Source organism: Schistocerca nitens, chromosome 5 (assembly GCF_023898315.1).
Source record: "Schistocerca nitens isolate TAMUIC-IGC-003100 chromosome 5, iqSchNite1.1, whole genome shotgun sequence".
In the NCBI taxonomy this organism is placed as follows: Eukaryota; Metazoa; Arthropoda; class Insecta; order Orthoptera; family Acrididae; genus Schistocerca; species Schistocerca nitens.
Window position 1 is genome coordinate 383,073,924 of NC_064618.1, and position 27,294 is coordinate 383,101,217.

Sequence of the window (27,294 nt, forward strand, 5' to 3'; positions counted from 1 at the left end):
ACTCTGCATACTAACCCCTCAAAACTTTCATAATTCTGCTCCACTACAGTCCATTGACTTTCCTGTTAGTGTAACATGACATAAATTGATATAATAAGCCAGATCATCAAACAATGTTTGGTCAATATATTGCGTGAAATATTCAAATGGTGACTTCACAGTCGGAATATCAGGTGTTGCAAATTCTGATACTTCAGGATTAAACCTAGAAATTAAAGTAAAATAACATAAATCTTTGCAAACTATATGTTAAATATGCCATACAAATTTGTATCTAGCAACTACGTACTCTGTCGTGTGTCTCCATTTTGTACCTTTGTGTTGGCTCTCACTCAAAGGTACCCCATTGTCATCTGATTTGGATGATTACTCATCAGCTGCTGGAGTTTGTGATCTGACAGCTATATCAAGCTCATTTTCTTCTCCAGACAGCTCAAATTCAGAAATATTTGGATCTTCCACTGCCAAAAGTACCGCTATTTCTTCATCAGTTAGCCCTACAGCAGGGAAAAATGGGATTATGGGTTCATTATTTTCATTAAAGTAATACAATAAATACCCAATATATTTTCATGTAAGGGAAACACATAATTTAATGCAGGATAACGACAACAAGCAGAAGCAAATTAAACAAAAAGTAAAGAAACAAAGACTCGCGCCACTGTAACTAAGTTAACAATGACAGGAGATTTATAGTAATAGAGTCCCGAGGTATCGGATGATACCTGCAATTAAGTAGAAAATTTTGTTCTTGAAGAGTAGTTTCTCATTTCAGATATTGTCACATAGAAGAAGGTGTAATTAGATGAATGACGAACACTAACTTCGCTGAACAAAGGTTTATTCAGCACTTGCACATACAAGAGTGTGGAGCGAACTGCCTCCAGCCAGAACACATACGGTATATATACAGTTACAGAACATTCCAGTGCAATGATTCTTGACATTTGTGGATACTTCTAGAATGTACTCGAAGAATATAGAAATTAAAATTTTGCAGTTCAGGTGAGTTTTGAACTCATGACCGTCCATGCAACAGTCTAGTATCATAACTACTACACCATGGTGACTGTGCTACTCAGCTTCTTCTGCGACGATATTTATTTGCAGGCAACATGAAACATTTGTGAATATAAATATGCTTCTAAATGTGTGAAATTGCAAAAGATAAGAATATTTACCTTTTCTAATTCGTGACATGGTGCATGTTGTCGTAACACTCACTTTCCAGCTGCTGCTGCCACTTGTTGATGGCGTGAAGAAATTTAAACAAATTATGCGCTGAATACATACTCTGTGATACCGGCAGGCGCTCTCGCTAAAGTGGTCGGAAAACGCGTAAAAATTTTTTAGGCTAGAGGTATCACATATGATACCTACGGACACTAGAGGTTAATATAATACATGTAGAGCAAGAGTCCTGACACAGCCCTCTAGGGCATACCCAAAGTTACTTCTACCTCTGACGATGACTCTCCATCTGAGATAACATGCTGTTTTCTCCCTATCAAAGAGGTCCTCAATCCAGTCACAAATTTCACATGATACCCCATATGCCCTGCACTTTTGACAATAAGCATAAGCGTGGTCCTGAGTCAAATGCTTTTCAGAAACCAAGAAACATTTGATCTACCTGGTTGCCTTGATCCAAAGCTTTCAGTATCTCATGTAAGAAAAATGCAAGTTGGGTTTCATATGAATACTTGTTTTGTAAATAAAACTACCTTTTCCTGCTGCTAGCAAGCAGGAAAAGGCAGTTTTATTCACAAAACAAGTATTTCCTGCTATCAAGCAGGAAAAGGCAGTTTTATTCACAAAACAAGTATTTATATGCTTACTGAGGAGGATGGCCACACAAACAAACTTGGGTTTCATAAGATCCATGTTTTCAAAATCCCTGCTGGTTGGTATTGAGGAGGTCATTCCTTTCATGATACCTCATTATGTTTGAGCTCAGAATATGTTCTAAGATTCTACAACAAATCAATGTCAAGAATACTGGACAGCAGTTTTGTGGATCACTACTACTATCCTTCCTGTAGATGGATGTGACCTGTGCCTTTTTCCCAAGAACTGGGCATGATTTTTTGTTAGAGGGATCTACAATAGATTATAGCTAGAAGAGGGGCTAACTCAGCTGCAAATTCAGTATATAATCTGACAGGGATTCTGTTGGAGTTGTGTTCAATTTTTAATGATTTCAGCTATTTCTCATCACCACTGACACAAATATTTACTTCATTCACCTTTTCAGTGGTACGAGGATTAAACTGGAGCAATTCTCCTAAGTTTTCCTTTGTAAAGGAACATTTGAAAACGGCATTAAGTGTTTGAACTTTTGCTTTGCTACCCTCAATTTCAGTTCCTGTCTCATCCGCTGGGGACTGGACACTAACTTCGGTGCCACTAACAGCCTTTACATATGACCAGAATTTCTTTGGGTTCTGTGAAAGATCACTTGACAATGTTCTGCTACGGTAGTCACTGAAGGCATCATGTATTGCTCTTTTGACAGTCAAATGTGTTTCATTCAGTATCTCCCTATTTATAGCCCAATGCTTTGTTTTACACTTATTATGAAGTAATGTCTGTTTCTTTAGAGGCTTCTTTCCAGTGACTGAATACCATGCAGATTCCCTCCCATTATGAACTGTTCTACTGGGTACTCATCTATTCAATGCATGGTCAACTATTCTTTTAAATTTGAGCCATATTTCCTCTACATGCTCCTGCCCTATGATGGATGTTTCAAATTCCTCATTGAGATATGACACTACTAATTTTTATGGAAAAAGAAAACTGGCGTTCTACGGATCGGAGCGTTGAATGTCAGATCCCTTAACCGGGCAGGTAGATTAGAAAATTTGAAAAGGAAAATGGATAGGTTAAAGTTAGATAAACAATAGGAGTGCGGGTAAGCTACTCCAAACAGCATAGTGAACGCATTATTGTGGCCAAGATAGACATGAAGCCCACCCCTACTACAGTAGTACAAGTTTATATGCCAACTAGCTCTGCAGATGATGAAGAAATTGAAGAAATGTATGATGGGATAAAAGAAATTATTCAGGTAGTGAAGGGACGCGAAAATTTAATAGTCATGGGTGACTGGAATTCGAGAGTAGGAAAAGGGAGAGAAGGAAACATAGTAGGTGAATATGGATTGGGGCTAAGAAATGAAAGAGGCAGCCGCCTGGTAGAATTTTGCACAGAGCATAACTAAATCATAGCTAACACATGTTTCAATAATCATGAAAGAAGGTTGTATACATGGAAGAATCCTGGAGATACTAGAAGGTATCAGATAGGTTATATAATGGTAAGACAGAGATCTGGGAACCAGGTTTTAAATTGTAAGACATTTACAGGGGCAGATGTGGACTCTGACCACAATCTATTGGTTATGAACTGTAGGTTAAAACTGAAGAAATTGCAAAAAGGTGGGAATTTAAGAAGATGGGACCTGGATAAACTGAAAGAACCAGAGGTTGTACAGAGTTTCAGGGAGAGCATAAGGGAACAATTGACAGGAATGGGGGAAAGAAGTACAGTAGAAGAAGAATGGGTAGCTCTGAGGGATGAAGTAGTGAAGGCAGCAGAGGATCAAGTAGGTAAAAAGACGAGGGCTAGTAGAACTCCTTGGGTAACAGAAGAAATATTGAACTTAATTGATGAAAGGAGAAAATATAAAAATGCAGTAAACGAAGCAGGCAAAAAGGAGTACAGACGTTTCAAAAATGAGATTGACAGGAAGTGCAAAATGGCTAAGCAGGGATGGCTAGAGGACAAATGTAAGGATGTAGAGGCTTATCTCACTAGGCGTAAGATAGATACTGCCTACAGGAAAATTAAAGAGACCTTTGGAGAAAAGAGAACCACTTGTATGAATATCAAGAGCTCAGATGGCAACCCAGTTCTAAGCAAAGAAGGGAAAGCAGAGAGATGGAAGGAGTATATAGAGAGTCTATACAAGGGCGATGTACTTGAGGACAATATTATGGAAATGGAAGAGGATGTAGATGAAGATGAGATGGGAGATACGATACTGCGTGAAGAGTTTGACAGGGCACTGAAAGACCTGAGTCGAAACAAGGCCCCGGGAGTAGACAACATTCCATTAGAACTACTGATAGCCTTGGGAGAGCCAGTCCTGACAAAACTCTACCATCTGGTGAGCAAGATGTATGAGACAGGCGAAATACCCTCAGACTTCAAGAAGAATATAATAATTCCAATCCCAAAGAAAGCAGGTGTTGACAGATGTGAAAATTACCGAACTATCAGTTTAATAAGTCACAGCTGCAAAATACTAACGCGAATTCTTTACAGACGAATGGAAAAACTGGTAGAAGCGGACCTCGGGGAAGATCAGTTTGGATTCCGTAGAAATATTGGAACACGTGAGGCAACACTGACCTTACGACTTATCTAAGAAGAAAGATTAAGGAAAGGATAACCTACGTTTCTAGCATTTGTAGACTTAGAGAAAGCTTTTGACAATGTTGACTGGAATACTCTCTTTCAAATTCTAAAAGTGGCAGGGGTAAAATACAGGGAACGAAAGGCTATTTACAATTTGTACAGAAACCAGATGGCAGTTATAAGAGTCGAGGGGCATGAAAGGGAAGCAGTGGTCGGGAAGGGAGTGAGATAGGGTTGGAGCCTCTCCCCGATGCTATTCAATCTGTATATTGAGCAAGCAGTAAAGGAAACAAAAGAAAAATTCGGAGTAGGTATTAAAATCCATGGAGCAGAAATAAAAACTTTGAGGTTTGCTGAAGACATTGTAATTCTGTCAGAGACAGCAAAGGACTTGGAAGAGCAGTTGAATGGAATGGACAGTGTCTTGAAAGGAGGATATAAGATGAACATCAACAAAAGCAAAACGAGGATAATGGAATGTAGTCAATTTAAATCGGGTGATGCTGAGGGGATTAGATTAGGAAATGAGACACTTAAAGTAGTAAAGGAGTTTTGCTATTTAGGGAGTAAAATAACTGGTCGAAGTAGAGAGGATATAAAATGTAGACTGGCAATGGCAAGGAAATCTTTTCTGAAGAAGAGAAATTTGTTAACATTGAGTATAGATTTAAGTGTCAGGAAGTCATTTCTGAAAGTATTTGTATGGAGTGTAGCCATGTATGGAAGTGAAACATGGACGGTAAATAGTTTGGACAAGAAGAGAATAGAAGCTTTCAAAATGTGGTGCTACAGAAAAATCTTGAAGATAAGGTGGGTAGATCACGTAACTAATGAGGAGGTATTGAATAGGATTGGGGAGAAGAGAAGTTTGTGGCACAACTTGACTAGAAGAAGGGATCGGTTGGTAGGACATGTCCTGAGGCATCAAGGGATCACAAATTTAGCATTGGAGGGCAGCGTGGAGGGTAAAAATCGTAGAGGGAGACCAAGAGATGAATACACTAAGCAGATTCAGAGGGATGTAGGTTGCAGTAAGTGCTGGGAGATGAAGAAGCTTGCACATAGGGTAGCATGGAGAGCTGCATCAAACCAGTCTCAGGACTTAAGACCACAACAACAACAACAATTTTTATCTAGTTTACTGAACATACGAGGGTGAGTCAAATGAAAACCTTAAATTTGTAATAACAAATCGAAATTTCGCGCCGTTATCCTGTAAGTTACTAAAGCGGGCTACAAACAGCGTGCAGAATGGCCTGTAGGTGGCAGCATAGTGCAGATGCACACATACCATCGCAGTATCGGTATAAATATGGCCACCCCACTTGCGACTTGCACCAGGGAAGAACAGTGTTCTGTTATTCGGTTTTTGCATAGGGAAGGTGTGAAACCTATTGAAATTCATCGATGAATGAAGGTTCAGTATGGTGATGCATGTTTGTCACAGCAGCAAGTCTACGAATGGAGTAGGAAGTTCGCAAATGGTGTCACTTCAAGGGGAAAATGCTCCTCGTCCAGGTCAAGCACAACGAGTTTTGACTCCACAGAACATTGCAGCAGTTGAAGCCATAGTGAAGGAAAACCACTGAGTGACACTGAATGACATTGCAGCATGTTTACAGATTAGTCATGGGTCAGCACACCACATTGTGCATGATGTGCTCCAGTTTCACAAAGTGTCTGCAAGATGGGTGCCATGGCAGCTGACTCCTGAAATGAGAGAACAACATGTTGATGCTTGTGAAGAACTTCTTCGGCGCTTTGAATGAGAAGGTGATGGCTTCCTTGCAAGAATCATTACTGGAGACAAAACCTGGGTTCACTTCCACCAACTGGAAACTAAGAGAGCAAGCAAGGAATAGCACCATTCCTCATCACCAAAACCAAAGAAGTTTCAAACAGACCCATCAGCAGGGAAGGTTATGCTGACTCTCTTTAGGGACAAAAAAGGCGTCATTTTTGGAGTATTACATGCCTAGAGCGATGACTGTCACCAGTGCATCATGCACAGATGTCCTACAAAATCATCTGTGGCCTGCAATCACATCAAAGTGACATGGATTGCTGTCAGCAGGTGTCCTTTTGCAACATGAGAATGCAAGGCCCCACACTGCCCGTACAACAGTTGCAACAATCACAGACCTGCGTTTTGAGTGTCTTCCTCATCCACCATACTCACCAGACCTTGCCCCCAAGTGATTTTTGTATGTTTGGACCACTCAAAGACGCAATGGGAGGACAGAAGTTCAGTTCTGATGAAGAGGTACACCACTCGGTGCACGAGTGGTTGCGCGGACTACCAAAAGAATTTTTTTCTACGGGGAATTTATGCACTTTGTAACTGCTGGAGGACTTGCATTGAGTGTGGGGGAGATTATGTTGAAAAGTGATACAGCTTTGTGCCACTTCTGCACAATAAATAATATTTTTTAAAAAATTTAAGGTTTTCATTTGAATCGCCCTCGAATATCATTCTGCTAGTTTTAGTTGCCCTTTTTACTTTGTAAATCATTGTTACCACAACCGCATCATGGTCATTGATAGCAGTTTCGATATGGAAATCTGCAAAGAGGTCAGGTCTATTTGTTGCCATTAGATCAAATATATTTCCGTCATGAGTGAGGTTCCTAACTACCTGTTCTAGACGGTTTTCAGAGAAGGCATTTAGTAATGTTTAACAGGATGTCTTATCATGCCCATGCCACTTACCCTTTTGCATTTGCCTCCTCTAGACACAAGACATAACAGATTTCTCCAAAATAGGTGAAGTTAACCCCACTGAATCAGTTTCAGTGAAAGACAGCACCTCAAACTTGTTGGTTAGGGGGATCTGTACAATACCTTGAGTCCCCTCTGGTCCTCGTCCACCCTGTACAGGACCTCTAGATCTACCTTTGACATGCCATTGGTAGTGAGGTGGATGAGTAATGATAGATCCTGTACTTTCTGTAGAGGAGACAGGATCCACAGGAAAGGATACTACTTGAGGTACACCTCTGGTACCAGTATCACAAGTACACGACTCTCAGGAGCTCTTCCAACACACTGATTCACAGCAGCTGCCATTATCGTTTGATAGTAGTCAGGGCAATTTCCAGCTTCTTATGAATGACAACCAAGGTCACTGATTGTGTGAGGCTTGCCCACCTCTTTATTTCAAGTAGCCCACAAAAAAAAGTCACATATCGATAGATCGGGTGAGTGTGGGGGCCAAGGAACATCACCATATTGTGAAATGACATGTCCTGGGAACATATGTTGAACCACTTCCATGGATGCTTTTGCTGTGTGAGCTGTGGCACCATCGTGTTGGAATCACACATCTATCATGTTCACTTTGCGGCTTTCAAGGAACATACACAGAAAGTTGTTTAAACATTTTGCCACAGCAAGCTGGTGTCACAATAACTGTGGTACTTTTTTCTTCAGAAAAGTAAAATCCAACAATCCCTATCTTGGAGGTACCACACCACAATGACTTTTGAGCTGTGGAGAGGTTTTTGGTGTAGTTCATGCAGGTTCTCCGACACCCGGTACTGACAGTTCTGTACACTAACATAACCATTTAGGTGAAAATGGGCGTCATCACTCATGGACCATGGACCTTGCCGTTGGTGGGGAGGCTTGTGTGCCTCAGCGATACAGATGCCCATACCGTAGGTGCAACCACAACGGAGGGGTATCTGTTGAGAGGCCAGACAAACATAATGGTAAGCAGCCTTTTCAGTAGTTGCAGGGGCAACAGTCTGGATGATGGACTGATCTGGCCTTGTAACATTAACCAAAACGGCCTTCCTGTGATGGTACTGCGAACGGCTGAAAGCAAGGGGAAACTACAGCCGTAATTTTTCCCGAGGACATGCAGCTTTACTGTATGATTAAATGATGATGGCATCCTCTTGGGTAAAATATTCCGGAAGTAAAATAGTCCCTCATTCGGATCTCCGGGCGGGGACTACTCAAGAGGACGACGTTATCAGGAGAAAGAAAACTGGTGTTCTCAAGAGGACGACGTTATCAGGAGAAAGAAAACTGGTGTTCTACGGATTGGAGCGTGGAATGTCAGATCACTTAATCGGGAAGGTAGGTTAGAAAATTTAAAAAGGGAAATGGATAGGTTAAAGTTAGATATAGTGGGAATTAGTGAAGTTCGGTGGCAGGAGGAACAAGACTTCTGGTCAGCTGAATACAGGGTTATAAATACAAAATCAAATAGGGGTAATGCAGGAGTAGGTTTAATAATGAATAAAAAAATAGGAGTGCGGGTAAGCTACTACAAACAGCATAGTGAACGCATTATTGTGGCCAAGATAGACACGAAGCCCATGCCTACTACAGTAGTACAAGTTTATATGCCAACTAGCTCTGCAGGTGATGATGAAATTGATGAAATGTATGATGAGATAAAAGAAATTATTCAGGTAGTGAAAGGAGACGAAAATTTAATAGCCATGCGTGACTGGAATCCGAGAGTAGGAAAAGGGAGAGAAGGAAACATAGTGGGTGAATATGGATTGGGGGAGAGAAATGAAAGAGGAAGCCGTCTGGTAGAATTTTGCACAGAACATAACTTAATCATAGCTAACACTTGGTTCAAGAATCATAAAAGAAGGTTGTATACATGGAAGAATCCTGGAGATACTAGAAGGTATCAGATAGATTATATAATGGTAGGACAGAGATTTAGAAACCAGGTTTTAAATTGTAAGACATTTCCAGGGGCAGATGTGGATTCTGACCACAATCTATTGGTTATGAACTGCAGATTGAAACTGAAGAAACTGCAAAAAGGTGGGAATTTAAGGAGATGGGACCTGGATAAACTGAAAGAACCAGAGGTTGTAGAGAGTTTCAGGGAGAGCATAAGGGAACAATTGACAGGAATGGGGGAAAGAAATACAGTAGAAGAAGAATTGGTAGCTCTGAGGGATGAAGTAGTGAAGGCAGCAGAGGATCAAGTAGGTAAAAAGACGAGGGCTAATAGAAATCCTTGGGTAACAGAAGAAATATTGAACTTAATTGATGAAAGGAGAAAATATAAAAATGCAGTAAACGAAGCAGGCAAAAAGGAGTACAAACGTCTCAAAAATGAGATCGACAGGAAGTGCAAAATGGCTAAGCAGGGGTGGCTAGAGGACAAATGTAAGGATGTAGAGGCTTATCTCACTAGGGGTAAGATAGATACTGCCTACAGGAAAATTAAAGAGACCTTTGGAGAAAAGAGAACCACTTGTATGAATATCAAGAGCTCAGATGGCAACCCAGTTCTAAGCAAAGAAGGGAAGGCAGAAAGGTGGAAGGAGTATATAGAGGGTTTATACAAGGACGATGTACTTGAGGACAATATTATGGAAATGGAAGAAGATGTAGATGAAGATGAAATGGGAGATAAGATACTGCGTGAAGAGTTTGACAGGGCACTGAAAGACCTGAGTCGAAACAAGGCCCCGGGAGTAGACAACATTCCATTAGAACTACTGATGGCCTTGGGAAAGCCAGTCATGACAAAACTCTACCATCTGGTGAGTAAGATGTATGAGACAGGCGAAATACCCACAGACTTCAAGAAGAATATAATAATTCCAATCCCAAAGAAAGCAGGTGTTGACAGATGTGAAAATTACCGAACTATCAGTTTAATAAGTCACAGCTGCAAAATACTAACGCGAATTCTTTACAGATGAATGGAAAAACTGGTAGAAGCAGACCTCGGGGAAAATCAGTTTGGATTCTGTAGAAATGTTGGAACACGTGAGGCAATACTAACCTTACGACTTATCTTAGAAGAAAGATTAAGAAAAGGCAAACCTACGTTTCTAGCATTTGTAGACTTAGAGAAGGCTTTTGGCAACGTTAACTGGAATACTCTCTTTCAAATTCTGAAGGTGGCAGGGGAAAAATACAAGGAGCGAAAGGGTATTTACAATTTGTACAGAAACCAGATGGCAGTTATAAGAGTCGAGGGGCATGAAAGGGAAGCAGTGGTTGGGAAAGGAGTGAGACAGGGTTGTAGCCTCTCCCCGATGTTATTCAATCTGTATATTGAGCAAGCAGTAAAGGAAACAAAAGAAAAATTCGGAGTAGGTATTAAAATTCATGGAGAAGAAGTAAAAACTTTGAGGTTCGCCGATGACATTGTAATTCTGTCAGAGACAGCAAAGGACCTGGAAGAGCAGTTGAACGGAATGGACAGTGTCTTGAAAGGAGGATATAAGATGAACATCAACAAAAGCAAAACGAGGATAATGGAATGTAGTCAATTTAAATCGGGTGATGCTGAGGGGATTAGATTAGGAAATGAGACACTTAAAGTAGTAAAGGAGTTTTGCTATTTAGGGAGTAAAATAACTGGTCGAAGTAGAGAGGATATAAAATGTAGACTGGCAATGGCAAGGAAATCTTTTCTGAAGAAGAGAAATTTGTTAACATTGAGTATAGATTAAAGTGTCAGGAAGTCGTTTCTGAAAGTATTTGTATGGAGTGTAGCCATGTATGGAAGTGAAACATGGACGATAACCAGTTTGGACAAGAAGAGAATAGAAGCTTTTGAAATGTGGTGCTACAGAAGAATGCTGAAGATAAGGTGGGTAGATCACGTAACTAATGAGGAGGTATTGAATAGGATTGGGGAGAAGAGAAGTTTGTGGCACAACTTGACTAGAAGAAGGGATCGGATGGTAGGACATGTTTTGAGGCATCAAGGGATCACAAATTTAGCATTGGAGGGCAGCGTGGAGGGTAAAAATCATAGAGGGAGACCAAGAGATCAATACACTAAGCAGATTCAGAGGGATGTAGGTTGCAGTAGGTACTGGGAGATGAAGTAGCTTGCACAGGATAGAGTAGCATGGAGAGCTGCATCAAACCAGTCTCAGGACTGAGGACCACAACAACAACAACAACACTCATGAATAATGGGACATCTGCATCTTCCATAAGAATAGCATCCATTATGCAACAAAATCTATGTACTGCACAAAATCTGTTTCATACAGCTGCTAGGCAATCAGTATTTTGTATGAGTTAGATCTGAAGTCATCATGTAAGATGCGATGAAGTGACATACCCAGCAAGACAGCCTGTCACCCAGTGGATCATTTTCGATTAACAATAACTGCCATTCTCATTCTGTCTACATTTTCTGGATTTCATACTGAATCTCGAAGACCAGGTGGTTTCTTTTTCATCACACATCCAGTACTTCTAAATGCTGCAACCCATTGGAATACAGTATTCTGATCAGGAACAGCATAATGACATACAATATTAAACTTTCAATGGAAAAGACTTTGAACTTTGACCACAGAATCATTGTTTCTAAAGAACTGCTCAACAGCGAACACACGATGCTCTGTGCTGCCTAGCAACTGAAATTGCATAGTCCGAGCTGGCTGCCAATGACTGCTCATGATCAATATCTTCACTCATCAGTGGCTACTAGTGTTTAAAAAACGTGTTCCGCCAGCTCCACCCCATATATTGTGGTTACATGTGTGTCTGTCTCACATTTACGTAAGAGGATTACAAGAAAGTGTAAAAGAGACATTTTGTTCAGGGATATCTTAAAGGAACTGTCGGATGACACTTCTGTTTGCACTGTTGATGATAACAGTACAAACTTAGTGTGTCTGGTAGGAAACATTGATGTTACCTAGTGCAATATGTGAATTATTTTTTGGACTTTAATTTATGTAGAAGTAGTTGTGCAAACATGTAAGAGAAGTAAGTTGTCGGTGAGTGTTGCAAATAGCAAAGAGTGTACCAGGAAATAGGATAACTTTCGGTTGATGTAGAACATACAACCATAGCAATAGTTAGTGAATGCTGTTTAGTTCCTAGGTGTTATGTAGATGATAAGGTAAATGTTAAGAGTTGTACAGGGTTGACCAAAGAGAACATGAATAAATGATGCAACAGCCTGTAATGCATTTCTTATTTTTGCATCATGTAGTACCGATTCAAAGCAGCAATTGCTGCTTTACCATACAAATGCAAGACAATTGTTAGATGTTATGTCATTATTAAACTACTCCAGGTCCCTCGAGATAAACTGAGTAGGACAGCAAAAACTTCACTGAAGATATCTGTCCTAGCTAGGGAAATGACATCATGGGAGAACATGTTGAGTGGTAGGGGAAGTTTTACTAAGTATAATATGTGTACTAAAGGCACAGGAGAATAACTGAAAAGTTACTGTGACTCAGGAAGTAAGTCAGTGATACTGAAAGCCCTGGAGTGTGATACAATAGCTAGTCTCTCAAGATGAGAGGTTATTGTGAGTTAGGATATTGAGACATATTGTGAAGTATTGTGGATTTATTGTGAAAATGATACAGTATTGCATGTATTATTCAAGTATTGTGAGTACAATGATGAAGATAGTCAATGGAATTGTGGTAGTTTTCAAACCATTGTGACTAAAAATGCAATCACACCCATGGTACCACTGATTCCCTTCTTTTGTAAATAGTTTTCTTCATGTCAGAGTGATAAGGCAGCGGGGTAGTGTGTGTACAGATAGGTAAGTTCGTACAGGTCAAGAACTGCCTAGGATTTGATTCTGAGTTCATGATGTTGTTTGTGTAGGATAATGCAGGGTGTGGCCCTACAGTATATGTGAGAATTTTATTTGGGCTTTTCATGTATATTAGATAAATGTGTATCTGAAGCATTTATGGAAAGTTAATAGCATTAATGTGTTAGTGTATGAGTATTGTGAGGTGGGAAAGACTAGCAGGGTGGCTACTCAAACTTAAAAACTGAGAATTCCAAATGTTAGTAGGACCAATAATTTACATGGAACTATATTCATATAGTTAACATACTTTGAAACATTAAGTATTTTAAAATTTGTCGTTTACAAAACTCAATAAAATTGAATTTCAGTGATAGGTTACAAAAAAAAAAAAAAAAAAAAAAAAAAAAAAAAAAAAAAAAAAAAACTTAAATTCTTCAGATTTTAAGAAATTCCCTGAGATTTCCCCGATTTTTCCTGCTAAAATTTAATTCCCTAAGAATTCCAGGTTTCCCACAAGAATTGCCAGCCTGACTAGGGTGCCTCCTGTATTTCTATACCCTTATTCTTATGAGATGGTTTTGTACTGCTGCCAAAATGGACAACTCATAGTCACAGGCTACAAGAGGGTGACAGCTTGGGGTGTACTGCAGGGATCAGCGAATGGATCATGAAAAGGAATTATGGCTTGAAGAATTGAAGTGAGATAGTGCATGAATCAAGAATTAAAGATTCAGTAACTGAGTCCCAGGAATGTAGAATGGCATAAATATAAATGAGAATGGAGAGTATAGGCATAAGGCAGCTAATCTAAAATTTGTATTCTGGAGTTGTGTTATGACTGGGAGTTTGAAAGCTGCATACTGTAAAGGTAACAGCATCTCTATTTCATGCAGACTTTATTCAATCAGTAATTCAGTGGGTTAAATTATTCCAAGAGGGGAAGAGAGGAACAGTGCGGGCTCAAGCCAAGGTTCAATTCCTAAATCCAGGTACTTAACTATGCTCACTAGCTCAATATTTACGCCATGCCAGCAACTCTGCAACTACGACATGGGTGCTGCAGCAGCAATCGGTGTTTTGAGACATTTCTTCAGCACTTGGCAAGCCACATACGTGACCCCAGCTGCAACAAGACTGCCCTGTTGTATATAAGAGCAGACTATCCTGCCAAGCTGGGCATGTTGTGACAGCTGGGTTTTGAACTGTCATCCACTGCGTTCTGTCTGCTGCCACAAGGCCACCAACATTCTCCTGTCATCCCAATGGGACTGCCAGCTGGGGTTTTGTTGTTTCCGGATGGGCTGAAAGTCAAACTGGCAACCCCTAGTCACTGAGCCACTCGGTGCCTATCAGTACCAGATACTTGCCTCAGCTGAGTGGGACAAAGATATCTTGCCAGTAGTGTAACAACATTGGGCTGCCTCTGGTGTAGTGCTGCTAAGGTATGCTGATTGTGCAAAACCTCAGCACTGCTGGAGCAGTAGCTCCTGCCATCCTTGAGACATCATTTGCCAACACTGTGGGCTGTGAGAATGACATCTGACTGTACCACAGAATCAGGGTGGGATGGATCGATGGTAAGCCATGTCACTGGACAAGAGCACACACCTCTAACTGCTGTAGCTTTTTGGAGTAATTGTGTGTATATGCATGCTGTCTGTCTTGCTGCAACCATCTTTTTCTTGTGCCTGCCTCCCATAGCCTTTGTCAACCCATCCAACCCACAATGCCCAGCGCGGAAGAGACCCCACCGTATCTCATCAATTCCCTGTAGTGGTCATTATTGCAATCCTGACCTCCACATCATAGATGAACTAAAAAGAAGAGAGAGTTGAGTTAAATATTCAAATAAGCTGCTTAAGCAGAGTGCTTATACAGAATTTAAAAAAACTGGAATATTAACCAGAGGTAGAGTGTAGTGTGTTAACGTTTTCTTGGTTGGTGGGTTGATATGGGGGGAGGGGACCAAACAGCAAGGTCATTAGTTCCATCAGATTAGGGAAGGACGGGGAAGGAAATAGGCCATGCCCTTTGACAGGAACAATCTTGGCATTTGCTGAAAGAAAATTAGGGAAATCACGGAAAACCTAAATCAGGACGGCCGGATGCGGGTTTGAACTGCCGTCCTCCCAAATGCGAATCCAGTGTTGTAACCAATGTGCCACCTCACTTGGTAACGTGTTCTTGTCACATTTATAGAAGATGCTGACTGACAGCTTAAACATGTTTTTAATCTTGTTTACGTCCCTGTTGATCGCCCAGTGCCATAACTATATGGTAAATGGTTACCTTTAGTCCTTTTATAATTTGTATGCCACCCAAGATCAGCAGATAATATCACAGTTGCAACGTTCCTCTTAATTTTAAATGTAATGTAGTTTTAATAAGCCCAAATAGCTTTCAGCAGTTAGTGTTAGTTAATTATTAATGGATTTCCTAACAGATGCCTCACTTCACTAATATCTGTCAAGACAGTTGTCTGTCAGTAGCGTGCTAATGCTTAATAACAAAAGTGTAATCATATGGGTTATCAAGCAAAATTTGTGACTGGATTGAAGTTTACTTGTAAGGGAGGATGCAGCCTGTTATCTTTGATGGAGAGATATTGATAGATGTAGAAGTAACATCGTGCATGCCCCGGAAAGTTTGTTGAGAGCCTTGCTGTGGAAAATCAGTGAAATGACACTTTTGTATTGCATTATATACTTGAATTGTTATATGTTATGTAATCTCAGTGATATAGACACACTGTGCAAATGAATTTACCTGTGATTGACATTTAAATTCACTTTCTAATTCTTCCCCAACATTTTTTGTTGCTGAAACCCAGGAGACAGTAACACAGACAGGAATGTTCAGAATCACAGGGACATCGAAGACACATCAAGTCAGTGCACACTGATTTTGAGTGACCATGCAACAACTACGTGGCATGCCCACAGATAAAGCAGTTGTCCACTAGGGCATACTGTTTCAGTATTCATTATTGAAACATACTACATCACTGTCCTTATGCTAGTAGTTGAAGTACTAGTTGAGTAGAACATCGGAGGATAATTGATTGTATAACAAGCACAGTTGGTCCTAGTAAGAAGATCAATTCAGAAGCTTATAGAGTACTGTCATGGATCATCACCGTGAATATTAAAACAGCACATTAACTCTCTTCATCAACCAAATAAATCATTTTAATGACTCTACAGCCAGAAATGAGGTTGAACATGTTAGCACTTGGCTGCAGAAGACTTTTAGCTAATTTGATAGGTAACCATGGATACACCACACAAGAACTTACTTAATGACATGAGTACAAAGCTGATGTATCAGCATGCAAAGAATACACAGAGTCGGTGAAAAGAGCAGTCTGAAGGCAAAACGCAATACTGAGACTTCACAGACTTCAGGACAAAGTTTCTATACATTTGTGAACCAGTGTTTGACTACTGCAGATTAAGCTAGAGTCATTTCCCAGTAACATCAAGCACTGTACTTGCTTCTGGGAACAGTCTTGAATCTTCCATTGACCGAGATCCAAACTTGCCAGTCTCTACATATACAAAGCAGAATGTAGGCGTTTGTGCCTGGGGATCTCCTCCCTAATGCCTGGATCAATTTCAACCAAATTTGGCCAGAGACAGAAGACCTCAAGAGTATCAGCACTGTGGGATTTAAAAACTCCTAGCTCTAGCAGGAGCAGAGATACAGGCAAACCCTTGTTTTTTCAGCCCTTGGTGTGTAGGTTGTCCTGCATGTCAGGCAGATTGTGTGGGAATAATATCAGCCTGCGTTATCTCCTTACTTTGCAGCACAGCCTACACAACAGTGGGAAGAAACAGTTTTCCAGCCCCCAACATGTAGGCTGTCCAGCATGACAGGCATGTTGTGTGGGAGTAGTATCACCCTGTGTTATCGACCTGCTTTGCAGGGGCTACATGTGCAGATGGGCATGGCTGAGCATAGAGATTGGGGGGTGGGGGGTGGGGGAGATGGATAGTGAGAGATGGGGAGAATTAGGTGGCTAGAGAAAAGAGGGTGGGAAAGATGGACAGAGAAAGGGTGGATGGGATGGATAGAGAGACGTGGAGGATGAGATGGCTAGAAAGTGTGGGGAAGAGGAAACAGACACAGAGAGAGGGGAGAAAGCATGTTGTGCGGGTAGCAATGGCATGCTTTGCAGGCGTCGCACCTGTGGATGGGCTGGGCTGAACAGAGAGAGGGGAGAAAGAGATGGACAGAGAAATGGGAAAGGAGGAGCGAACAGGGAGAAAGTGCAGAGGAGACGAACAGAGAGCTGGACAAGGTGGGGATGGACAGAGAGAACTGGGGAGGAAATATATATTGGGAGGGAGGAGATGGAGAAGGCAGGAGGAAGGGGTAGCGGGCATGTGGAAAAGAAAGAGGGACAGGAGGATATGGACTGAGGGGTGGGGAAGGAGGTATATTTGGAGAGGGGTCGAGTAGATGTACAAAGAGAGGGAGAGGGAATGGAGAGACATAGTGGGAAAGAGGAGATGGACATACAGAGTTGGGAGGATGAACTGGGCAGAGAGATGGGAAGGAGGAAGTGAACACAGAGAAGGAGGAGGAGGAGGAGGAGGAGATGTATGCAGTATATGTGTTGAACACAAATTTGAGCAACACTGCTGGGAGAGGGCTGGTTGTCAACAAACAAATGTTTCCTAAAGCCTGCCAGAAAAGGAAATCCAAGGGTTTGGTAGAAGGAACTGCTGTAACTGCAGCACCCTACAAGCACACTAAAGAAATTTTGCGTACCCGTTTTGGTGACCAGCGCAGAATTATTCGGGTGCATCATGATTATCTGGGAATCACCCTGTACGTTGCATTAACATTTATTGAACGAACATTCGTTGCTGACAATGGAATCATTTTCCTGCCAGCCGAAGGAATTTAAAGTGCGGTTTTTGTGATGTGTTGTGCATAAATTACAGCAGGTTACAAGAAAGTAAGCTCAGTGATAACAAGCACACCCAGACTCTACAGGTGCTAGGGGAGAACACGGAATTTTATGGTGGAGTGTTAATTCGTAAAATATTTCACACTTTCCTAGAGATATGTCAGTTCTGGAAAATCAATACCAAAAGGGTACTATTGTCAGAAGGAAACATTTTGAAATTAATGGAATTATTGTCAGAAGAGATAGATGGGATGCTGGTGACACAATGCAAATCTTGCAGATTAATTAGCATTATATTGTCTAGAGCAGCTCTCAATGTTCGCTCTAAGCCAGGGCATACAGTTTGTTAGTCAGAAGCCTACTGCACATTTTGCAAGCATTGTGGTCCTTGGGCACAAGGTTGCGAGACAATAAAGACTGCTCATGACGTCCTCAAGATTTTGAGATCAAGTAACAGGCGCTTTCTTTGCCTTAACTAGGGCTGTACAGCAACAGACTGCAGCAAGAAAGGAAAATAATTTTGTCTCTTTTGAAAGAAACGTCATCATAATTCAGCCTGCACGAATTTGGAAGATTCTACTTCATCAGTTACTCTTGCCGAACACAGTTCCATTGGCAATGTGAACACCGGACATCTAGGATATACACATTTCAGATGGTCTATGTGTTTGTAATAGTGCCCACCAGTGTAAGTAATCTCACATACTGCATTCTACATGATGGCAGTCAATCTAGTTTTATGAGGGACCATTGAATGATAACTTAAAACTAGAAGTCATTGCAAATCATCCACTAACTATTGATGCATTTGAGTCTTCATTCGCTGCATCATACTCCCAACTTCTTGTCTAACTATCACTGAGGAAGAACAAACTGTGATCTTCTAATGTACATGAAGTGCAACTGCAACCACTTGCTGGTCAGTAGCTAGGAAGAGAGCAGAGGAGCAGCGCATTATTGACAAACAAAATACCCCTCATTTGACTCTTTTCCCCAGTCAAGTCATCCTTGTGATAGATTTTGTAGCCCCACAGTACAGTGGCATCAGGCACTTTAAAATGCATTTCCTCCAAACACAAGGACAGAAGACATTCCTGTGGTAGCAGTTTCAATTCTTCCACATGTGTCCTAAACCCATTAATGTTCCACTATAGGATGCAAACCCTCTATCACGGGTGTAGCGCTTTCATCCTCACTTGCTGCAGGGGAGGGGAGCTCGCAATAGGTGGGGGCCCACTCTTTAGGTGAGATGATTGACTTAGTCTGACCTCAAAGTTCATCACCTTTAAAGACGAATCGAGAGAGACATCTGAGCAGATGACGTCAACATCAACTGACTATTTACTTCCTGGTTCCATCAGTTGTAGATGCTTTGCCTTTGGTTTTTTGCCCTGGGTAGGCTTTGGAGCCACAAATGTGGCTGTGGTTGTGGCAACACTGGACGGCTTCCTAGGGGAGAGGCAGGGATCTCTGCAACATTGGCAATTTCTGAAGTTCTGGATGGAAGTACAGGTGTCAAAATAACTGCAACAACACAAGTGCATTGACAAATACCAGTACTAGTGCTGACACTAAAAGCCTCCATTTGTGTAGTAGAATTGTCTTTCTGCACAGGCTGCTTAAGAACTGAAGCAAAAGAGATGAATTTTGGGGGTAGCATGGCTTTATACATCTTTTTGTTGTCACCATACAGGATTTGCTTCATTGTCTTAAGTTCCTGTATCTCCCATTCTTCAGATATACGCTACACTCCTGATTGAAAACAGGGTGAGCTCCAGAGCAATTCACACATTTCAATGGAGATGAACAAGGCACTACTTTTTGGATGGCCTTACTACATTTTGGCACAAGTAGCTTCTCCGTGACACCCAAGAGTAGTACGCCCATAGCACTGGCATTTAAAATAATGCATTGGGTTGGGGACATAAGGCCGTACTTTTAGGCAAAGGAGATCTGCCTTAACATGCTCAGGAAGACTGGGGTTATTAAATGTCAGGATAAAAGCGTCAGACTTTACAAGAATACCGTCCACCCTCTTCATGATATTTTGCTCATCAACTATACTTTCTGGAGCTCACTCACCATTCAATTCCTCCATGGGAATGTCCACCAAATCCCTGCATGTCACAACACCTTTGCTGTAATTCAAGGTAGTGTGCAGCTCAGTTTTGATGGCATATTCCCCAAGGCACTGAGCTTTCTGGAGGTTATTAACATGTTGGGAACTAGATTTTTCCACCAACAGTGTCTTATTGCGCCAGGGTTAACTGATTTTTAACTGCCGTTTATGATGCCTTCTAACCCTTTTAGCATGCAGAAAGGCAAAACCTGCTCAAAGTAGCCCTCTTCCCTTTTTACAATTAAAAACACATTCTGACTGCCAGCATGTGTTCTGTTACTAGACCCAGAACTTTTAGAATTTACTCCTGAGTCAGGAGGACTGGCTACATGAGTCTTCTTATTTGATTGGGTGTTAGTACCTACCAGCAGCACACCCTTTCCACTGGGAGGAGGAGGAGATAATTGTGAGTGTTCAACCAGGTATTTGTATGAGTTGGCTGATTCCAACAGTGATTCCTTGTTACTATAATCATAGGATACTATGTTTTTTGTTTTGTGAAGTGCAAAGTTTTATATTTTTGAACATTTAAGGCAACTTGCCAACCTTTGCACCACTTTGAAATCTTATCAAGATGTGACTGAATATTTAAGCAGATTCTTTCAGATAGATTTCTTTTGTTCTTAGACTGATACTTCTGGGTTTCCTACAACTAATTTTATCTGGACTGGATGGAGAGGATCAGCGAAGAGTAGTCCGTCTTCCACAAAAAATGGAGGTCATTCTTCCAAATAACCTCGTTAATACTGAAAAATCTTTCCTTATGCTGGGAAATGTCTAGAGAAGAATGAAACCCTGCATGTGCATATTAGTGTCACATGTCAAACTACATGCAAAACGAACACATTGAACTGGGCCCACCACATAATTCAGCCTAAACCTTTTGTTTGCTTCATCAAGTAGTATTGATGGAGAAATATGGAAGCAGAAAATGGTGAATTGTATTCAATGCATCTTCACACAAAAGTGAGTCTTCTTCACTTATGCATCATCACACAAAAGGGAGTCTTCTTCACTTAATGATGTCTTAGAAACTCAACCTATCATGCTTCCGAAGTAACTGGGATACTCACATGTGTTCGACTGCAATGTTTTGCCATTGTTGCACATATTATCCAAGTAATTTTACAGTTAGTTCTCCACCTGGATAACAGAAATCTGTCTAGATAAGCACAAAGTTAATGAAGCAAGCGGCAATCAAAGGGTGACTAAATAACAATTTAAGAGTGTACCCTTTGAGCGTAAACGTAATTCATTCTTACTTTCAACGGCTCTGAGAGAATTGCAAGCGTGTATTCATTGCAGTTTTCTACCACAAGCCACTTGTTAGATCACAACACTTATATGGATGATTTTACATCAGGTGCTGCAGAAGAGAATGGAACGATAACACTTTTTACAACTGACCATTCTTATGAGTCAAATTAAACTACCCATGTAGAAGTGGGCAACAAACTCTCAGCAGGTAGTTGCAATACAGAAATCAGAAGGATGAGACCCCACAAAAATTTTGCATGTGTTGGGAGTTCACAAGAGCACAGAAGATGATACATTTTGCACAGATCAACAGCAAGTGATTGACAACATATCAAAGACTGTGGCCCCAAAAGGAACTAACTATAAGCAACCACTAGTTTCTATGATCCCCTGGAATTAATAACCCCGTATCCATAATACAAATCATTTTATTTCAGGATACTTGGGCTAGAGTGGTATGAACATGTACCTTAGCATCTTGCTGCTCGATGGCATACTTGGATCTCAGCTCCTCTAAAACCATCACACATTTATGTAAATAGGTGGACACATGTCTCCATAGGTCTCACATTCGATTAAAGTGTCTTAAAAGTAGACTAGAATCCATAAAGGAGGTTACATTGGTGCAACTGGAGCTGTTGGCACCATTAATAGGAATCAGGCTTCAATGTTACTACTGCAAGGCTATCAACACAGATATGAGCACGGTAACTCTTTAAACAGATTGCATGGTGACACTTGCTTGGATTAAAGGTAACCCTAGTACTTGAAAATCTTTGTGTGCAACAGATTTAGTTCTTACTGGTTACTAACAAATCACAGCACACAGTTTTGAAAATAAAACTCATTGACAAGATGAACTTACCACATAAAAAATCACAACAGCTCAACTCTATTGGATTAAGACTACACAACACCATTTTTTTTTCAAGAAATCCAGGCTCTGAAGGTAAATGTGCCACTTCAGACAAGATCAACAATAGAAAGTGTCAACCCATTTTTGGAAAAAAATTTGTTACATCTTGGTGGTTGTTTACAGTATGCCAATTTAATCACAGAAGAAAGGAGGTCACTTATTCTAGACAGAAACCATCATTCCACAAGGCTTTTAATCTGTCATACACACATTCACTTGCACCACTTGGAGTTAGAATTGTACTTTTGGGGCTTTGCACTTTCCTTTGGATATTACATGCTAGTGCACAATAAAGAAGATTATTCACTGCTGCCTCCCATGTAAAATAGCGCACTGGAACAACAAGGCATAATTTGGAAATTTATAGCTCTGTGTGCAGCTTGGTGTGGAGGAATTGAAGTTGCGCCGAACTCGAGGACCATTTCTCAAATTGGGGACAAAGTACTCCCTCCAGCACACTTCCTTGTGAGGGAGAGACTTATGATGCTGCCAACCAGGCCTGAGCCACTGACTGCAGCAGACTTGACAAGAGAGTTCAAATTCCGTCAAATAACAGCAGAAGATTTCTCAGAGAACTGGAATAAGGAGTACTTTCACCAAGTTAAATGCCCAAATGGAGGAGCGGCGAGGATCCAAGCCTGTGACATCATACTCGTAGAGGAAGTAGTTCTTCCACAGCACTTGTGGCTGATTGCAAGAGTACAGGAGCTGACAGAAGACAGAGACATAATCCTGCCCGTGGCCATACTTATGACTGCAGGTGCAAGACACATCACTAGACCTGTCCAGCTGGTCATACTTCTGGAGGTAGACCAACATGGAATGGACGTGGAGAATCACTGAAATATTGTATCTGTGAATTGTTAATGGCATGTAATCTATGTGACACTGATACTTTGTACAAATAAAGTTACTTGCATTTGACATTTAAAATTCACTTTAAAATTGTTCCCCAAAGATTTGCTGATCATGTTGTAAATTAATGACCTGGCAGATGATATTAACGGTCACCTAAACTGATAGCAAGTTACGCTGTTATCTATAGTGAAATACTGTCTAAAAAAAGCTGCATAAATATAAAGTCAGATCTTATTAAACTTTGAGATTATTGCAAAGATGGGTATCTTGTTTTAAATATTCAGCAATGTGAAATGCTTGATTTCTTAAAATTCAAAAATGTTGTATCCTACAGCAGCAGTATTGATGAGTCGCACTTGGAAACAGTCAACTCATACAAATACCTGGGTGCAATAATTCGTAGTGATAAGAAATGGAATAATTACACACACTTGGTCATAAGTAAAACAGGTGGCTTTGTTTCATTGGTAGAATACTGGGAGATGCAATCAGTCCACAGTGGGGAATGCTTACAAAACAATTCTGCCACTCAGCCTGCAAATTTGCTCAAGTATGTGACATTCCTGTCAAAAGGAACTACAGGGGATATTGAATGTATTCAAAGAAGGGTGGCATGAATGGTCAGAGGTTTGTTTGATTCAAAAGAGAGATTCACTGAAATTTTGAGAAATGTGAAATGGTAGATGCTTGAAGATAGATGCCAACAACCCTGCAAAAGCCTACTTATCAAGATTCAAGAATGAGTACTGTTGTTTTTCAGACCAAAGTACACTTTGGTGTGAAAAACAACAGTACTCATTCTTGAATCTTGATAAGTAGGCTTTTGCACAGTGTAAATATTATGAGAAATAGAGAGGCAATTAAAGAAGTAAGTGGCACATTTTTAGGAATTATTGCAGATAAGCATTTGGTGTGGGAAGAGTATGTACACTTAGTGTGGAAAAAGATAACACACAGGTTTTCTTTCTCAAACAGAAAACAGCAAACATCGTGGACGATAAAGTTATCAGGATAATGGACTATGGAGTTGTGTTTCTACAGCTATCCAAATTGGAAACATGTTCAAAATCTGATGGCATATACTGTTATACAACTTCTGTAGCATCAATGATGATGGACACATAATCCTGTTTTCTTTTATTGCATATACATTGCATTTACGCCTTGATGTAACGTAACATGGTAAACTCAATGAAATGTTACATATGTTGTAGTGTGGCTGACTACAAAATTTTGTGACACATCCAATACTCTCAGTTGAAAATTACCAGCTACAGCCTGTGAGCAAAGAATGAATAAGTAAATAAAAGTATTAAGTGAGGGACCTATGAATTACTACTACCCCCTATGTGTACCAGTTCCTTAGAGACTACAAAGGCAAGATTCAACCAATTACAGTGCACACTGAGGCATTTAAGCAGTCATTCTGCTTTTGCCATATATGAGAATGGAACAGGAGGAAATCCTAACACGTAGCAAAATAGGAAACGTCCTCTGCAGTGCACTTTACAGTGGCAGCAGAGTGTAGACAGATACAGATCTCCAGGATATTAGACTTCTCTATAGGGTCTACGGGGCGCCATGGGTGAATAAATAAGAAATCCGTTGGATGATGAAAATGGCCTTAGGACAACATGAAATGAATGAATGGTGGTAAAGAAGAAATTGCGTCTTTTGTCATATATATATTGGAACAGTGTTGTCAAGCAGTGACTATGGGATAGCAAACCATTTGTGTATTGTAGGTATACGGGTTCTACGAAGCCAAGTCTACTATTTCACCAACAACATTTAAAGGAGTTTCTCATTTAGCGCATCGTCACATGATTGGGATGCTCCTCAGAGTAATTTTCCCACGGTCATCGAAGCATCGAAGTCTCTGCGCATTAGTGTATGCGATAAGCGGAAAGCTGAAGCACAAGAAAGATCAAAATGACTGGCAATTTTATAGCATTATATTTGATACAACGGACTACTCTTTATTTTCTGTCTGCATAGTTCTTTCATATATTGTGTTTATTGGCTGTACATCCAAACTGAAATGACAGGGCGAAGAAACATCAAGCAAAAATGAGTCATTCCATAGCGACGAACATTACGCAAATGTGAAGGAAAATGGACGGTCGCAACATTTTATACCATGAAGATACTAGTAAAATAAAAAAAAAAAACTGGTCGTAGTACTTGAATTTGACTTCGTCTAACGTTCCTGTGTTTTCTATTGCTATTTACTAAATTTGTGTGTGTGTGTGTGTGTGTTTTTTTTTTTTTGTAACAAAACCGAGGTATGTTTTGAAAACAAACCTCAGTTAACTGCGGAGTAGCGTCTCTTCTGTTTTCAGCGTGATGCGCACGCATCTCACTGAACGAGACAGCAACAGAAGTGGACCTTTTGTTGTTCCTTGAAACTGTGTTGGTATACGACTTTAAGAACCACTATGTAGGTAGAATGACATTTCATCGAGTACCCTTTCATCCCAAATGATATTTCAGCTCCTTTTAAATTGTGGTTTAGTCAAGTTTATTATCCGGAAAAAAGAAAAGCGTGATGGACGGCATCTCAAGTAGTGTCAGAAAACCAGCTGTGAGCGTGAACACTAGGGTGAATTATACAAATTCAGGATTAACGCCGTCAAACTTAAGTATTTGTTACACCGATGAGAATTTAATTCTTCCGAGAAACCCAAATGTCGCCAGTGTAGTTTTTCATGGGAGTGTTGCATATACGGACACAAGAGTGAAAGCGCAGGATGTGTCATGTAAGATATTTGCAGTTTTCGGCATGTTCATTAAAATTATCGCAGTAGAACACAGTTGATAGAAAACGTAGCATTTTTGTGAAAAGTCCTGTATATGTGGTTGCAGCATCATCATTTTATCTTACTGGATTATGTTTTTTTAAATCAGCCTGTTTACATTGTGTAGTTGAACATGTTAAAGAAAAAATTGTAGGTTTATTAAACAGTTGGTGTGTGTGTGTGTGTGTGTGTGTGTGTGTGTGTGTGTGTGTGTGATTTTATACTGAAGCTGCGGGTGTAGACGCATGCAATTTCGTAGCAATTTCAGTGGTAGTGTATTTGTATTAAATTAACCTAATTGTTTTATGGGATTCGCATATTTATTTAGAAGATGTAAACTCCACGGGTTAAAGACTTTTAGTTTCACATATGCCAGACATTGAAATACTGGCAATCAATAATTTAAATTTGGGGCTAGAAAGCTGTCAGGTAGTGAAATACTTGGCTGTTATATCGGTTTCCGCATTTGCATGCATAATTTGATTTTCGTGATGCACTCTTACTTCGAGTTCTTTGTTGAAAATAAATAAATAATATAAACAAATGGAGTATTGGCAGTAGTGCTTAGGATATTTTCCTAGCTGTTCAGCAAGTGCCTAAGTTTCTTGTATATTGCTTATTAATTTAGGACTGAATAACAGCAGCCAAAAAAATTATATATGTAATAGATAACCATTTGCTGCAATAAGTAAGACTTTGTCAGTGTGATGTTAGCTTGGTGGAGTAATAAGGATTGGGAATATGTTGGGTAGGTAGAGTATGACTTGAAACACAAAAAGGAATACCTGTATGTTGTCTGCTGACAAAAAGTCATAGCAAATTGCTGTTCCATTCAAAGTTATAAAAACTTTTAGCATATGAATTTTGTGTGGTATTTGGAGAGATTTTTGGCCTAAATTCTTATGTTTGATTACTGCCAAACAGCTGGAGGGCCTGAAAGCATGTCCAAAAACAACTATCAGGTATATACCAAAATATGAATAAAAGCTACCGAAAACACTAGCTTGTAGAAATAAGGATGAAAGTGCAAGGGGGTTGGAAGCACTAGCCAAGAATTAAGTATGACAGTCATCTGAGAAAGGGAGGGGATAACACTGGATCAAATGAAAATTAGTATGAAAGAATACAAGAGTCTGACAGCTAGTGATTTTGTTTCTGGGAATATCTGGTGCCACATGAGAGACTGAAGCTATTTATCTTACCCCCTCTCTTTGTGTTTGAGGTAATACTTTGATTTGGATTGAGGAGGAAAGTGAGGAAAAGGAGGATAAATGATAATAATGAAACAGTAGCAGATATAGGTTTTAAATTGCTAGGAAATCGTGAGTTATATGTACTGTTGAAAGATGTCCCCCCCCCCTCCCCGCCCCCAAAAGGCTTATGGTTGTAGTCCATATGTGGTAGGGACAGATACAAAATGTAGGCGGGATATGATTTCCTTTTTTTGATCGTACAAAGCTGTATATCCATAGAAACTGTTGGGATAACTTG

At 40.3% G+C, this 27,294-nt stretch overlaps 1 protein-coding gene and 1 long non-coding RNA gene across 4 annotated transcripts in view; one reads left to right on the forward strand and one right to left on the reverse strand.

Annotated features, from left to right (window-relative positions):
* Positions 1-122: 122 nt before the first annotated feature.
* Positions 123-25,347, reverse strand: LOC126259315 (uncharacterized). Its single transcript, XR_007546497.1, has 3 exons — positions 25,310-25,347; positions 290-497; positions 123-205 (listed from the first exon to the last, which is right to left on the reverse strand). It is a non-coding gene; the product is annotated as an uncharacterized LOC126259315 (long non-coding RNA).
* Positions 25,316-27,294, forward strand: part of LOC126259309 (PAN2-PAN3 deadenylation complex subunit PAN3) — a 129,618-nt gene continuing 127,639 nt past the window's right edge. For 2 of the 3 annotated variants that reach the window (XM_049955983.1, XM_049955985.1), the window contains exon 1: positions 25,351-25,764. In XM_049955983.1, coding sequence (XP_049811940.1) covers positions 25,554-25,764 — 211 coding nt within the window. In that variant the 5' untranslated portion in view covers positions 25,351-25,553. Of the gene's footprint in view, positions 25,765-27,294 lie in introns of all 3 variants that reach the window. The other variant, XM_049955986.1, reaches the window with a different exon arrangement.